At 35.6% G+C, this 17,620-nt stretch overlaps 1 protein-coding gene across 15 annotated transcripts in view; it reads left to right on the plus strand.

The window, feature by feature from the left end:
* The window catches only part of MAGI1 (membrane associated guanylate kinase, WW and PDZ domain containing 1), a 544,874-nt gene that overhangs the window by 432,635 nt on the left and 94,619 nt on the right, over positions 1 to 17,620 (plus strand). For all 15 annotated transcript variants that reach the window (XM_039851768.1, XM_039851769.1, XM_039851755.1 and 12 more), the window contains exons 4-5: positions 8,080 to 8,286; positions 11,786 to 11,987. In XM_039851768.1, the coding sequence (XP_039707702.1) occupies positions 8,080 to 8,286; positions 11,786 to 11,987 (409 nt within the window). The remainder of the gene's footprint in view (positions 1 to 8,079; positions 8,287 to 11,785; positions 11,988 to 17,620) is intronic.

Raw genomic sequence — 17,620 nt, forward strand, 5'->3', positions numbered from 1 at the left:
TGCAATTATAGAATAAAAGCTTCTGCAAGGAAGGATGAGGACCTCTTCAAAAAGATCAGGCCCTTCTCACCAACTGACTGCAGAGAACTAAAACAGGTCTTTTAGAATTAAGCTCCTTTTTAAAAAGTATAATTGTAAATCTTTCCAAAAAGGATGTCACTACACTACAGAGGAGTGGTGATCTTCTTTTGTGGATACATTCAATGACATGTGATATGACAGATGAGTAGAGTGAACCAATAAAACCTCAAGGCCTGATAATCTGCAGAATATTCTTTCAGGCCCAATATTTTGGGGGTTTTAGAATTACAGAGTTGTAGGATTTTAAAGCTGGTAATGCAGTACAGCTCATTTCTTCATATTATAGAACAGAAATCCAGAGGGAGACTGGTCAAGACACTAAAGGGAGTTGGGGACAAATGCCCATCACCCATGTCATGTCGCAGACAGGACTGGGAGGTTAGTATTTCCTGTGTCTGCTGTCTGGAAATTGATACTTCTTTTATAGACTCTATTTTCAGTTTGTTCATTATGTAAGATAAAATACTGGGCAAAACCAGATAGGACCATTGTCCTTATGAGTCTTACAGTTTAGTAAATGAGACACGTTATTCAAATACCACAGAAATAAATATACAATTGTAAGTGTGTTAGGATCTATAAATGAGACCACAGGATGGGGAGATTTGATCTCTATAGAGTTAGGAAAAGCTTCCCCTGCAGAGGTTGTAATTGAGGTGAGCTCTGGTGGTTGAGCTGGAGTTAGGTTGCTAGATTTGGCAAATAAAAATACGGAACACCCAGTCGTGCAGTTTATCTGGCAACCCTAGTTGGAATTAGTTTTGGACTATATTGGCAGTGGTGGTAGTAGTAAGAGTCAATGAATCTAGAAATGTTTATGTGATTGAAAAGTTGGTAATGTATCGGTTATCTTATAAAGAGGTAAAGAAGCAGATAATGATAACCCTCCTAGGATGACTCCTAGTTTCTGTCTTACTTAACTGGATAGATGCTACTATCATTTGTTGAAATAAGAAACACTGAAAAGCACCAGTTATGGTGGGGAAGCCAGAGGCTCATTGATGAAACTTTCTATCCCCACCAGCTGTAATTGCTGAGCGTTATATATATACCAACAGAGTAAAGGCCTTTCCTGGCTGTATAAGGAACCCAGCTATCATTCCTCACAAGGCATAGAAGTTATTGATTGAGCTCATTATTGATTTCTGCTTTCAATTTGAACCAAATTCTCTTCCTGTCACTAGACAGAATCAACATCAAGGCAAGTCAAGGCCAAGAAGACAAGAATAAGCGTGTCTTTCTTCCTTGGCCCAACTTCTTAATTATAGCACTGAGCTAATTTATTTGATATTGTGCTTGAAATAAATCAGTTGTACCATCTCCCTTTTGCATTGCTTTCCTTTATTTTTATTTCCTGTTGACATTTTTGCTCAGCAAGACAGGTTGCTGCCTCAGCCAGCTCTTGGGACTAATGTAGGAGAAAGTTTACAAGAGATGAACTGTTCAGTGAAGGTGGTTCCGAACATGCCTCTGGGCAGAAGAGGTTGATTATACACTTTGAGCACTGCAGAGATTTTCCCTCGGCATGGAAGTGCAGTGCCAGTGTGACGTTTCAAATTGGAGTGAAGAATTGCATATTTCTGCATGTTAATTAAGAAAGGGGATGTCAGCATTCAATAATTATTGTTTTGCTTCCTAGAAGGTCTGCAGAAAAGCAGCTGCCATGAGTATACATTTTTGCTGGGGGGACACAGAGATAAAGCAGGGGTGAAGAGAGTTCTTGTTTGTCATTGAGGAAAATGAGACCGGCTGGAGTCCTGTTCTTTGGCAGGCCTTGGAAGCCTTCTGTTGTGATAGGCTCTGTTGGCAAACTCCACCATGGAATGTTCTCTGTTGATAACAGAAGTAACCAAAGGGTTTTTGTGCTATTATGGACTATTCCTCCACACGTGAAATGAGGAGGCCTTGGGCCAGGGAAGGTTCTCTTACCTCCCTACTCAGAGATCCCCAAAGATTCCTGGAGTTGAGAATATAACTGTTGGAGTCAGACAAATCTTTGTGTAAATGTCAGTCATCACGTATGCATTGCGTGAATCTGTTTCTTTATATGGAAATAGAAATATTGATGTCTTTTTTTCTGTAGGATTGTTAATAAAGATTTGAGTAAATGACTATATGTGTAACGACATATGGTAGGTGCACAATAAAGGTAACTTTTGTTAATGTTCTTTGATATATATTTTGATAACAGTACCCTCTTCTGCATTTTAAAGCTTTTATCTGCCACAACATCTGGCACACTTTAAGTTTGCCAGGGTTTATTACATGCTAACGTTGTGCCAAGCACAATGCTGAGTACTTTATACACATTATCAAATTTAATTTTCACAAAAAACCTTATTAAATTGGCACTATTTCTACCATTAGTTTATTCCATGGGAACTGAGGCTGGAAAGAGGGAGGCCCCTTAGCAGCTCAGGGTAATAAAACTATTAACTTACATTGCCCTCTTCAGTCTTACATTTAGAGCTAAATGACACTGACAAGAACAAACATCTAATTATGGGATGTTGGTTTATTGTCCTTCTGTGCATACAAATCATAGTTCTGTAGGGTAGAGCAGGTAGCAAAAGGAAGAATGACAAGACCATGATAGGAGTTTTATGAATGATCACATCAAGAGTTAAGCAAGAAAGTGGCCAAGTTAAGTGATGTGAATCTGAGGTAATTCACGTATAATTGATGGACTGAAAAGAAACTGCCCTGAGTCATGCTAGTAAAAACCAGATCCGCAATGTAGCTTTTCATAGCTGCAATTCATGGATACTGTCCCACTTGTGCATTTACTCATTCTGTAAAGAATTACTGAGTGACAGCGTGTGCCTGGCACCATGTTAGCATGGTGATTCGGTGGTATGTAAAAATAGATTTTGTCCCTGCCTTCGTGGAGCTTATAGTTTAGAGATAATAACAGGTGTTGATTAATTAAGCAGTCTGATAAATATGGTAAAGGGTGTTGGGAAGGAGAGGTACATGGTTCTCTGAGAACACGTAAGAACCTGTGAGGGTGGCTTTGATCTAGTTTATGGGGTCAGATGCTGTCCCTGGAGATGAGTGGGTGACAATGGGACAAGAAGCAGAGAGAAAAGTGTTATACAAAAGGAAGAGTAAATGTAAGAGCTGTGAGATGAGAGGGGCACGGTTCGCATGTGGGAGGGGGGCTGAAAGAAAAGCAGTGGATTTAGAGCAGAAAGAGCAGGTGAGAGTGACTGAAATGTTCCTGCAAAACTTTTCAAGGGTCAGTCACGCATGGCCAAAACAAAAACAGATATGCTGGATGCCTATGTTCTTGGGTGCTGTATGTGTATCTGTGCTTTACACATCAAAAGCATAAGGTTTTTTTTAACACCCCTTCCCCACCCCCCAAAAAACCTGTTGTGCCCCCTTGGAAGCAACGTTGTCCCACTGAAAGTGTATGCTCTAGATTCATACACTTTCTAGATTCACACGGTGGTCAGTATCATCCTGTTCTACTTACTTTCAAAAGCTTCTCCTATAGGAAGATAAGTCTCTCTCCCTGACCCCATACAAAAGATGGGACTGGAGACAAAAGGCCTGAGTGCTCTTTACCCTGAACCAACCAAGTTAACCCTAAAAAAGATCTTTCTGCTGCTTTGGGCCTCCCTGTTTCTCATCTTTTACAAAAGAGGAATGATTTTCTCTGTCTTGTTTACCTTTGTTGTGCAAAGGGTGGTCAATGGATGAGCAGCATCAACGTCACCTGAGTACTTGTTCAAAATTCAGAATCTCAGGCTCCACCCTGACTTACTGAATTAATTTAATGCGTAACTTTATTGTTTGCACAAAGTTTAAGAAAACTTAAATATATTGTACAGAGCAATTGTGAGGATCGTGTTTTAGTCCCACTTTTTGGTTTTATTTCTAGTGCCTAGCACAGTGCCTGGCCTGAAAAGGTTCTCTGTGAGGAAATAAATGAGCGAATACTAAATATGTTCAAAGCGAGAGTCAGTATAGATTAGATTCATTTTGACTTAAAATTCAGGGTTGCGGTTCTCCTTAAATATTTTATCAAGCTCAGTCCCTATTAATTTTTAAATGCATGTCAGAAAATGTTTTCTTTGGCTTGGCGGTGGCCAAAGATGGTGCCTGTTAATTAAGGACAGAAGTAGCTGCTTCTTACATTTTTCCCTGCCCTCCCCTCTCTCCCCAGCCACCATCCCTGTTGAGTTTTATTGTAGAGCCAGTTCCGAAAATAGCAGCAGAGATACACACGGTCCCACTTGAGAGAGAGTCCGACCACATCCGCAAGTATGTTGTTGGCTAATGTGGAGACTGGGGGACAGTCAGGCTCGTGTCTCCTAGAAACTGCAGCCTGCCAAGTGATAACCCAAATTAAATTTTAAGCATTTATAATTCTTCACATAATTTTAATTTAATACCATTAAGTGATCAATATAGTCTTCATAGTCACTTTCTTATGCATATTCTCTGTAAGGGTTGTGTTTCTGCCAGTGGCCAGGCTTGGCCTGATTATTTATGACCAGAGTGCAAACTAATGATAAGGTGGAATTTCTTGGAAGGGAAGAGCTGTGAACTCAAATGCCTGGGGGTATTTGAGTGGATTGAGACGTAGAGACCCCTGTTAACTGTGACTGATGAGGAGAGTATGTAATCTGAAACAGTTTTTAAATGTTGGTCAGTAATTCAAATTATTATTATTTTTTTTATTTTATGAAAAAAAATCTACAAAGAAAGTCGAACCCCTGCAATTAGAAAACCACTGCATAGAAGCTTTTCTATAAAGGTTATAGGCAATACGGAAAATGAGAAATGCTGGAGCGATTTGAAAAATAACACCATCGTATTTATAACATCTTATAGTTTCCAGGGCACCTTAAAGAAAGTTACACTATTTGATCTTCACAATAGTCCTGTAAGGTCACTAGTGCTGGTGCTATTACTGAGAGAATTTCCCATTTCACAGAGAAAGTATTATTAGATTGAGTGTAAAAAAACTTGCCGGAGGTTATTTGGTCATTGGTAGGTTTGCTGACTTATTCCTTACATCAAGGAATAAATAATAATAGGTTACCAAGTGGCAAGCACTTCAGACACATTGTCTCATTAATCTTCCCAACAAGATGTAATGATCCTCTTTTTAAAGATTAAAAACATACACTATCGACATTCATAAGCATTTATCCAGCTTCACTCTAGCGTCAGACTTTACCATGGGCTAAAGACTTTAAATGCATTTTATCCTCATGACAAATTTTCTAAGTAAAAACTAGGTTCTCTTAGAATCCCAGTTTTAGAAAAGAGGATAAGACTTTTTACAGAATGGTGGAATAACTTGCCCAGGGACATATAGCCAATTAGTGGGTGGTAAAGCTGGGGTTTGAACCCTGAGCTTTCTTTGTCTACTTAGTTCTTTTCCACCACAGTGTGTTGAATACTGCTAATGCCTGTACATTAGATTAACCCAAATGAAACTGCTGATATTTGACAGTTTGTCTTCTATAATAGCAATTTTGTGTAGTTCAACTAATAATATGTACTTTATCTGCCTTCAGTCCATCTTAAATTAATTTCCAGAACCAAGAAACAACTATGAATAAGCAGATCATTTAGGGGAGATTTTAGTCACATTTTGAAATCTGTTAGTCATTTATTAACTTAAGAAAGATCCTGACCTTGAAAACTGACGAAAGTTCATGCATATTTGTCAAATTTAGGTAGAACTTTTATTTTCCAAACATTTATTTCTGTCATAAATTGAGGATATCTAAGTTTTAATTGATTCTTAATTGACAATGGATGTCTTATGAGTGTTGCTTTGATTTAATGGCACTGAAAAAGAGTGATATGATTATAATCTTATAAAATTATAAATTAAGGGTTCCATCCTTTAGTGACATCTTTCAATGGAAGATTCGTATAGACATCGACCTTAGTTTAAACCGTAACTCAAAAATCTACATGGTGTTTTGGTGAAATAGTGATTGGAAAGAATTAGAATTAAATTCAGTAGAGGTTTGTCTCTATTTTTTGTTCACTGTAAAGAATTTTTTTAGTAGTTAGCTTCTTTACTTTCTTAAACCTCACTAATAGTCTTCACTTAATGAAAAAGTCAACACTGTGACCTAGTTTGAACTTCAAGAAAGCATGGACATCTTTTGATGATGAGTCTTGCAAGATGAGTCTTGTTTCTTACATGTACTAGTTCTTCCTTGTGCATGTGTGAACTCCATAAAAGCACACATAGGATGCCTTTCTTGAGGCTGGTTCTACTCAGTACCTGTACCTTTACGTTGGAAACCTGAAAGAGTTTTTTTGAAGAGTTGATAGGTCTATCACATTCTGTGAAAAAACTGTAATGATTGAGTACGAGTCGCAAGAATGTGCTTATTAGATTGCTGTCTGGTATCCTTCAAATTCAAGCATGGTACCCCTTAGTCTACTGCACTTTTCAATTTGCGTGTTCAGAATTTCCTATGCTGACACGCTGTTATACCACGCTCAAAGAAAGTGGGTGCGTCTATTTATAATTTGGCGATTAAAAAATATTTTAAAGAAATAATTTTGGTAAAAAAGAATTTTAATTATAAAGATAAAACTTAATGCAAGCAAATTCTTCATCACCTGTGTGTAATGCAGAACAACATATTACTGTCACTTTTTTCTTTTGTCCTTGTATAATAAATGTAGATTTTATGTAATTTTTTACTGAGGTTAGACAATGAGATGAAATCTTTGGCATCCTTGGAAAAAAAACTGTGCACAGAATTCTTTGTGATTTATAAATTCTACTTTACTAAGCACAGAATTATAAATCTTGCTTATGATTTATTGAAGGGCTCAATATAATTTGTTTTCTTGGGCATACTCTAAAAGATGTGGGATGGTGAATAGGTCAGTGGCATTCTAATGCTGATTTTTTTTTTTATCATGTAATCACAGAATTTATTAATTATAAGCTTTTTTTCCCAAACTTGGGCCGTTATGAATCTCCTTCATGATTTTGTCCATATCTTAACGTAATGTCTATTATTAAGGTTTTCTTTAAAAAGCTTACTTTCTAACTTAAATTTTCAAAAGGAAACTCATCACTACCATTGCTATTCTTTATTAAGTTGATTAATTTCTTATTCTATATATTTGCATTTTTAAACTTCAAGTTTAAAAAGTCAATTTTAAAAAATATTGTTTTTTTCACTTAATTTTTATAAGTAAACTTTATATTTCTACCATAATTTGCTGGTTACATTTTTTTTAGTGTACATTAAAAATATACACACGTTAAAATGCAAAATTCAGCCATGTACCTCAGAATCAACAAGCACATTATGGTCGGACCTTAACCAAACTTTGGAGAAAAGTGGCTGAAAGAAGATGGGCAGCTACTAAAAGGATGACCCACAGAGGTGGCATAGTTGACGCAGAGTTTCTGTTAAAACTTAGCAAGGTTGTTCCCACCCTGAATGACCCTGAAGGTCAAGCCTGCCATTCAGTTAAAGAGGCGACACGTGGTGTTCACTGCCCTTCTTTCTAAATATTGCCCTGGTTCCCTCTTGAAGAGTCCTTTTATTAAGGGAAGGTGACCTCAACTTGGTAGGCTTGTAAAGATGCCGGCAGTAATGAATTTTTTATTTTCTGTGAGGCTCAGTCTAAATTGGATTCAGCATTATGCTAGTGCATATATGTAAAAAGGTAAATAACCAATTGAAATTCAAATGTAATGAGGGTGAAGTTTTGTTATTCCGCACAGCTGCCTTTGTTTTTAGCCCTGGAAAGTTCTTTGCACCAAAACAAAGCAGCTTTCCCTCTTGCTTCTGAAATCATGTCTAGCTAGATAGAAACATCTTTTCTAACCAGTTTTAGAAATAAAATTTGCTCTGGGTTTTTTGTTGGTTTTTTTTTTTTTCCAGTTTAAATGCATTTTTTTAAATGTGCTGAGAAATTTGGATGTAAAGTCTTAAAAAAAAAAAAACAAAGTATTCTTTCTGAAACATGCAAATGTGTCTCTCTATCTCCTAGGAAACTATTATGGGACACCCAAACCTCCTAGCCAGCCAGTCAGTGGGAAAGTGATCACAACGGATGCCTTGCAAAACCTTCAGTCTGGCTCCAAGCAGTCGACTCCAAAGAGAACCAAGTCCTACAATGATATGCAAAATGCTGGCATAGTCCATGCAGAGAATGAGGAGGAGGATGATGTTCCTGAAATGAACAGTAGCTTTACAGGTAAAGACTAGACGATGTTCCACCTCCATGAACTTGGGGAAAGGAGGCAATGGGAGGCCTTTACAAAGAATTGTGAGAACGTTTCTATTCGCTAGGAATTCAGAAGTGTCACCAGAATTCAAACTCTAACCACATAATGCTTGGAAGAGGTGGGAGGTGGTCTTTTCCCTGGTCTGTTTTTCATGCTTCCTCACAAGACTATTTTAACTACAACCAAGTATCTTAAAGGACTGGAGGGAACTATCTGTAGAAGAAAGTCAAGAATAATTAGCATTGTTTCTTTGTCTTCAAAATGATATATATAAGAATATTTGTATTTTGTTCATTTATTTCTTGGCCTTGACACTGATCCATAATTATAGCTAAATTGCTTATAAAGAGAAATATGAGAATTTGTTTAACAATTTAGTAACAGTTGACGCTGTATAGAAGGCCAGCAGTACCCTTTTATGTCATACCTTTGTAAGAGATATGGTAGAAATATATCATGTGCTCAGTTAACATTGGCAAATTTTACTATATGCCCTATGAGAAATATGGGGAAAAAATACTGTAAGATTATATCCTGATTATGCATTCTATATTATATAACATGTATTACTCATAGCATTATATATTTATATATATTCAGGGCTACCTACCTCCATGCTTAAATATGCTGTATTTAATAAAGGGATCTTTAAGGACAAGGCCTCTAGACAAGGCTATACAAGTCGGGTTTTGCACTTTTCCAGAAGGCACCATTCACAGAGGCTGTGATATATGCTTCCTGGGTTAGTGCAGTGACCTAGAACTGTTCAAAAATGTTTTTCACTATATGGGAGTTTGACCTTATACAGTAATTCAGATGTAACAACTGCAGTAAACATCAGTTACTCCAGTCTATAATGTTTTGACTTTGAAGAATATCTTGTGTCTTTTATTTTTCCTATACTTGATATTTTCTTCAATATTTCAGGGTTATAGTTCTCCAGGAGTTATCCATTTGCAGCGTTATGAGATCTTCCTCTCTCACATTGGCCTTTTCTGACTTCACTGCATTTCAGTCATTATTTAGTTAGACTTAACCATAATAAAAGGGAAATTAGTTAACTCTGTATTTTCCTCCTTGTACTACCAAGTCTAATAGAATATTTAAGGAAAAGGTTTGTATTGGCCCAATGCTTTCTGTAGCCTGTATGGGCCTCTTTGAGGTTTTCTTATTCAATTTCAAAAGCCTAAAATTCTCCAAGATGGCAATTAAAAACATCTTTTGATGACTTTATTGTCATAACAATAGCCTAAGACTTCTATAAGGAACATTGGGAAAAAGAGGAGGAGGCCTGGTTTGGGATCTTGGCTTGGTTCTTGGTAGTCTTATTATGAATATGATATCTAACTTCTCTTATCTATAAAATGACTGGTTAAGATTAAATCATGTCTGAGTTCCCCCTTCTAGCTCTAAGAATTTGACTGCATGAAAATTTTCATTTTCTCATTTAGAATGTATTAGGCCAGTGGCCAACCTCTAGTTGCAATAGCTAGGAGAAATTTGCCAAATTTTACATATGTCTTTATTGAAATCAGTTGATTTCATCTACTTAGAAATAAATATTTTAGCCATTTGTAGTAGCCCTCATTGATATGAAAGCAGATTATTAAGTTAATATTACTTTTAAAAGAGCTAATATTTTGATGTCTTAATGTCTTTCAATATCAAAACATTTTGTACTCTGAACCACTTTAACTAACAATCTACCAGCCACTCTAAGCATAAAGCGACAGTAGAATATTGAGGTCTTGTGTTTTAACAATCTCCCCAGGTGATTCTTAGGTACACTAAGTGAGAAAAGTGGAAGACCTTGCAAAGATAACCAGAAATGAATATGTATTGCATCTTGGAGAATTAAGAATAAATCTCTAAATTCTTGCCAAGTTTTGAATTTATTCTTTATTGATTAGTAAAATTTCAAAATGTTTCTTCTCTGTTGTCCTAATTTCTCTTTTCCTTCAAGCTTATAGTCAGTTTATTAATCTGTACCCCTGGGTGCAAATTATGAAACCAACTCAAATTGATTTAAGCAGGAAAGAATATTTAGGAGATTAAGTAACTGAGGCTCATCAGGGGTATTAGGTGATTTCCTGTTTCTTTCATCTCTGCTTTACTCTTTGTAGGCGTAAGTCTCAGCAGGTCTCACCAGCATCTGCAGCATGAGAAGTTATCGGCTTAATAACTTCAGCATCAAGAGGCCACTGCTTGCTTGATAGAGAAGAATTTTCATGTTTAACATTTATTGATTTTCTTTGGATCATATGCTGAAAAGAGTTTGGCTTGAGCACACCACATGAGTTAGAGATTTGAGTCAGTCCCCACCTATACACCTGGAATAGAGAGAGTGATTTTTAAAGGGAGGTTTGAGTGGTGGTACCAGAAAAAGAGGAGATAGATGCAGAGTAAGGAAAGACCATAGCCTCTTCAATGTGGTACATTTTTGGTGGAAGTGGTTGTTTAATAGGTTTCACATGTCCTCTATCCAACTATTGAATTACTTTGTTTTCAGGTGTGTCGTTGAGAGCTACACATCAGAGAAAGATTTGATTTACAGCCTTTTATTTTTCCTCAATCTGCTTTTAGTAAATCAGAAATGTCTATAGGAGAATTACTGTGGGAGATAGGAAATAACTCCATCCCTTGATTATTATGTTTTAAAACCCCATAAAGACTGACATTTAACATCATTAGCCTCTATAAAAATTCAAGCCGAATGTTGATATTACCTTCTTATGGATGTTTTAATGACATCACCTCTAGACATTTCTAGTTAATAAGAAGGCAAGGAGACTCGTGTACTTAGAGCCCTCTTTTAAGGCCTAAGTCAAATCAGTCCACCCACATGGTACTTGTTCTAGGAGTAACTGTCTTGGTTTTCACAGGAACATTCTCCTCACTTTGGCAAAAGAGACTCAAATCTGACTCATTGGTTTAGCTGTCTCTATATTCTAAACTCTTTTGTACTTTCCAGCTTGATTTGTCAGTCTTTGATCTTTGCCACTATCTACCAAAAATGTTTTAAATAATTTTTACAAAATGGACAATAATGCCACTATATCTGTTTTCAGCAGGACTTTTTTTCTTACCTTCATAAGTCTTTTGAGTCATAAAACCAAATGATACCTCTGGAATAAGAGCACAGCTCAGTCTGTGTTGTGATGACCTTCTTAGTTTAAGAAACTTTAGGGTTTGAGTCATGAATTTGTTTCTTCTTTGACATTTCTAAGATTGTAAGCAATGCATTATTTGAACCGTTTTTCTCTTCTTTCTTTTTAGCTAAAATAAATTTGGTTCATCATTTTGATGTTTTTCATTAAAAGAACTTTTATCTAAATAAAACAATATAGTCAATGGTCAGAAATTAGGAAATGATGAGGGCTTTTTAAGAACATAGATCCATACAGTACTTGGCCTAGTAGCCCAGTTTCGCGTATGATTGATTTTTTTTTTTCTCCAATAAATAAATAGCCGATTCTGGTGATCAAGAAGAGCACAGTCTCCAAGAAACAACGCTACAGCCTGTGAATAGTAGCATCATCGCTGCTCCCATCACGGACGCTTCTCAGAAGTTCCCTCAATACCTACCTCTTTCTGCAGAGGATAATTTAGGTCCTCTACCTGAAAACTGGGAGATGGCCTATACCGAAAATGGAGAAGTCTATTTTATAGAGTAAAGTATACCATTTTTTCTACCTGAATCTCTCCCTTTCTTTTATTCTCTTTCTTTCCCTTTCTTCTAGATGTAGATTAAATATAAAAGGATTGACCCCACACTGATAATATTCACCTACAACAAGCTTTGTATAAAAAATGCAATTAGCATGTTATCTAAATCATTGAGCCTGAATAGCTTGAGAAAACATAAGGTTAATAATTTCCCCAAAGAGGGAAAGATGACAACTAAGTTATGGTGTACATATAAATTATGGTATAATACATAAAGAATATATTTAGCCATTAAAAACAGGTAAATCTTTTGCTGATCTTTTCTTAATTGGGTTGCAGTTTTCTTTTTGTTGAGTCGTTAGAGTTCGTATATTCTGGATACAGTTCTCTTATAATATCTATGACTTGCAAACATTTTCTCCAAGTCAGAGTTTTCTTTTCATTGTCTGTGTCTTGTAAAAAGCTGGAAATTCTTAATTTTTATGAAGTCTAATTTATCAAGTTTTTTCCGTTGTGGATTGTGCTTTTAGTGTAGTAGCTAAGAAATCTCCATTTAACTCAAAGTCATAAAGCAGTCTAATTTTTTTTTTAGAAGTTTTATAGCTTACATTTTGCATTTAGGTCTACAATCTATTTTTAGTTATTTTTTTATATGGTCCAAGGCATGTGGATTGAAGTTTGAGAATATATAAATATAAAAAGTCTTTTAGAATTATAATAATATCATATAGTTAAACATTTAATAAATAATCTTTACTGAACAGGAAAAAATACATATAATTGAAACTATACTGAAAAAAATTAAGATAATATAATTTCCTAACCAATAATAGTCCATTTTTAAAATGCTGTACTTTGGCTCTATTATTAAGATTATCTATTAAGATTCACCATAGTTTTGTATACCACTAAAAAGGAAAAACAAAATGGCTAATTAAGCTACAAAATAAATAAAAACATAGATAAATCTATTATACTCAATCAGGTTAAAGTTGAAGGTCTGCTGTTCAGTGAAAAATAACAAAGGGGGGACATTGCAAAACGATATATGAAATATCTCATTTTATTAAAATATATGGATATATACACACACGTGTATTATATGTGTACATTTTTCTGTGAATATGTAGATGTAGTTCTATATGTAGCAAAATTCTGAAAGTATCTTAACACTTGAATTTGACTAAGGAATTTAAAATTTTTTTTAACTACATTATACATTTCTGTGTGGCTTGAATGTGTATTTCCATTCAAAAATATACATGAACATATATTTCATAATTGGAAAATCAGTGAAGATAAGAAAATATAATTTTCCTAAAGAGGTGGGAGTGAAGGAAAAGATTTGGGTCTCAGAACACTCTCTTTCAAAACCGACCTAGGAAATCTGATGTAAACGAACTAGAGCTCCTGTGTAATTTTCCTCCCAGAAGGAGGGAGCAGGCCACGTTTCTGCCTTCATGTTAACAACAAATGCTTATTAAAGATGAGAATGGAAGATGTAGTGTGTTTTTTTTTCCTCCTCTGGGAGTTGGGGAAGTATAGTGGTTAAGGGGTCACCTAAAAAGTCATGTTGTTTCTACCACTTACTAGTTGTGTGACCTTGGGAACTTGAGTTTACCTCTTTGCATCTCAGAAAGGACATGAACGTTATGAATCATACCTGCACTGTCAGATTGTCATGAGAATTAGATGAGATAATGGATGTAAGGTATTTGGGCTAGTACTAATGAGTGAGCATTATCGTAACTGTTACCATTTTCATCATCGTTTGGTTATTACAGAGTTTAAACCTTGTTATAAAAATGGATGTCAGCTGTAAGCTTAGGATTTTGTACTCAGCTTTTGCAATAAATTGCCTTTGAGATTGTGTTCATTAGTAAGAAAAAATTGTATTGAGCAGAAGTAAGTATCACAGGAATTCCTGATACTGAGTAATATGTAAAACTCAAATTCTTGGAAGAGAATGTACCATTTTTGTAAACACTTCATAAATCTGAAAAAAAGAAAGCTGGTTATTTTGATGGTTAGTGAAGACCCAAGACTCTGGCTCACTTACAGGAGAATACAGTGATTTGCTTACTTCCATAACCTAATTTAGCTTTTAACCGATGCTAATGTTTCATTTAAACACTGGCCTAATGTTTAATAGAAAAATTATTCAAAAGTATGGCTTATGACAATTACAGGGTTTGGTCAGCAGCCATAGGTATTAAGTTATTAGGTACACAACATTTATATTTTAGCCTCAGTTATATATCTAGGTTAATGAGTTTTCAGGTGTCCTTTATTCTAAAGAACTTCATCTTACAATATCTTACTTTGGATAGCAAAGTTAAATTTCTGTGAAATCAGATGTACCTTGTTCTATGTATATGTGTGAATATTTACAGTTTATGAGAAATCTGAGAAATGCTAGAATTTAAAAGAACATTAAAAACCAAACATGGACTAACAAACACTCTGGACATTATGTAGAAAACAAATATAAGACTTCGAAAAGAGGAAAAAAGGCAGACCAGCAAGGGGGCTTGAGATCAAAGGAATATAGGTGGTGAGTTCCCTGAGTTTTCTTTTTACCTCTTATATCCCAAACGTGGAGCTGAAGAAACCAGTAACCCAGAAACACCAGTAGGGAAATTAAAAAGCCCTTATAAAAGCCTGCTCTCTCTAGCCAAAGGACCAGGAAAAGGGCAGCCTACAAGACAGAAAGCTTTTATTCAATAACTGCTGGACTCTGGCCAACAACACAGAAAATCCTGTGGCCCCTCCCAGCAGCAAAGGTCAGATGGGGAGCTTAGTCCTCTATCCTCCACAGGTTGTAACTAGGAGCCCAAACCTCCTTGCTGGGGTGGTGTCAAAAAAGGCTCAGCAAGAGGTGTGACTTTGATTGTAGCCAGGCAGTATCGAGCACTCCCTTTCTCCATGTGGACTCAATGGAGGCCATGTGGGAGAAAGCCTGGACTCTCACCCTGCCCTGGCAGTAATGAGGCAGCTGCCTCCTACCCATTAAGATGGTATTAAAAGTGGTTTGGTGGAAAGTCAGGACTTTGCCACCATCCAATGGTAAAGAGTCTCCCCCTCCCCCATGGAGTCAGTGGAACCAAGTTGGAAGCAGTAATGAGATATTCCCACCCTTCACAGCCAAGCTGGTATCAGCAGAGATCCAGTGGGAAGCCGGAACTCCCATCTCCACTCAGCTGTAACAAGGAGCTTCTCACTCCCTTGGGTGTCAGTGTAGGCCAAATGGGGACCCTGGACTTTAACCCCCACTGAGAAGTAACCCTCTGTTTGAGCAGTTTCAGGGAAAGTCGACTAAAATATAAGGTTTAAATAAGTTCTGGAATGCTATACATAATAATCCAATGTTTCAATTTTAATAAAAATTCCCTTGTTATACCATAAATTTGAAAAATCTCAAATTGAGTGAATAAGATAACCAGTAGATGCCACCAGGATAACAGATATGTTAGAATAATCTGACAAAGATTTCAAAGCAGCCATCACGGGCAATATAAATATGCTTTATTTATATTGAGCAGTTATAAATATGCTTGAAACAAATGGAAAAATAGAAAGTTTCAGCACAAAATAAGCCTCAGGAAAGCAAAAAAAGACAAAAAGTGGACATTTTAGAATGGAAAAACAATAAGCAAAATAAAAAGCTCAGTAGATGGATTTAACAACAGAATGGAAAGGAGAGAGGAAAGAATCAGTAAACTTTGGGATAGAACATAGAAATTACCTTTCTGAACAACAGAGAAAAAATAAACTGCATAAAATTTGAACAGAGCTTTAAGGGCCTTTGGACAGTAACAGAAGATTTAGTATTTGTGCCATCGGAATCCCAGGAGAATTGAAAGTGAGTAAGCCTGAAAAAGTACCTGAAGATCAAAATCCCCAAATTTGGCCAAAGAAATTTACAGAGAAGCTGAGTGGACTCAAACAAGATAAATCCCTCTAAAAACTGTACCAAGACGCATTATCATCAAACTTCTGAAAACAAAGAAAAATCTTAAGAACAGTGAGAGAAATGACACATTACTTATGTTGGTGAAGCAATTCAAATTACAGCATATTTCTCATCAGAAGCCACAGGTCAGAAGGAAGTGACACAGCATTTTTCAGGTGCTGAAGGAAAAGAAGCAGCAACCCATAATTCTACATCCAGTAAAATGAATATCTAATGAAAATGAAAGGAAACCGTGACATTCTTAGATGAAGGAGAATTAAAAGAATTTCTCACTAGCAGCCTTCTCCTAAATGAATAGCTAAAGGATAAAAAGAAAATTATGAAAGAAATCATCTTGGAACATCAGAAAGGAAGGAAGAACAATGGAAAGAGTAAAAATATGCATAAATAAAATACATTTTTCTTCTCATTTTCGAATTAAGTTTAAGGGGTGAAGCAAAAATTGTAATACTGTCTAATATGTTTCTAAATGTATGTAGAGAACACTATTTAAGACAATTTCATTATAAATGAGGAAGTGTTAAGGGATAATGTATGTACATATATGTATTTATTATATATACATTTATGACTATATATAGCAAGGGACTATACAGTCAGTCTATTTGAGCTGCTGTAACAAAAATAGCATAGACTAGATAGCTTAAACTATAAACATTTATTTTTCATAGTCCTAGTGGTTGGCAAGTTCAAGATCATGGCACCAGCTGATTCTGTTTCTGGTGAGAGTTCACTTTCTGGTTCATGGACAGCTGTCTTCTTTCTGTGTTCTCACGTGATGAGAAAAACAAAACAAATAGGAAACAAAATGGAAGACAAGTCCAACACAATAATTGCATTAAATGAATTTAAATACAGCTGTTAAAAGATAGAAAATGACAGAGATTTAGAAATATGACCATACTATATACTATCTACCAAAACTTATTTCAAATAAAACAATATCGGTAAGTCGAAGTAAAAGTCTGGAAAAATATATCTTGAAACATTAATCAGAAAAAAGTAAGAGCTGAATATTAAAGTAGGAAAATCTCTAAAACTTGGAAACACACTTCTCAATAATGTGTCACGCAGAAAGTCTCAAGGGAAGTTCTTTGGAAAATGCATTGACCTGAAAAGAAATGAAAATACAGCATCTCAAAATAGCTGAGACACAGCCAAAGCAGTTATAAAGCTAAATTTATAGCACTAAACACATACTTAGAAAAGAGGAAAAGTCTCTGATAAACCATTTAAACTCCCAACTCAAGGACCTAGAGAAACAATAGCAAATTAAACATGAAATAAGTAAATTGAGGGAAATAATAAAAAGCCGAAATCAATGAAATTGAAAAGAAAACAATGGAGAAAATCAATAAAACAGCTGATTCTTCAAAAAGATTAATGAAATTGAGGAATCTATAGCAAAACTGACTAAAAGAATTAGAAGAGACGCAAGTTACCAAGGTTAGGAATTAAACAAGGAATCACCTCAGATCTTGAAGACTGAAAAAGATAATAAGAGAATGCTGCCAACAAGTCTGCACACATAAATTTGACAACTTAGATGAAATGAACCATTTTCTTAAGAAGTATGAACTACCATAACTCATCCAATAGGGAATAGAGCATGTAAATAGCCGTGTAACTATTAAGGAAAATGAATTTATAATTTAAAAACTCAT

The sequence above is a fragment of the Pteropus medius genome, unplaced genomic scaffold, assembly GCF_902729225.1.
Source record: "Pteropus medius unplaced genomic scaffold, Ma_sr-lr_union100, whole genome shotgun sequence".
Classification (NCBI taxonomy): domain Eukaryota; kingdom Metazoa; phylum Chordata; class Mammalia; order Chiroptera; family Pteropodidae; genus Pteropus; species Pteropus medius.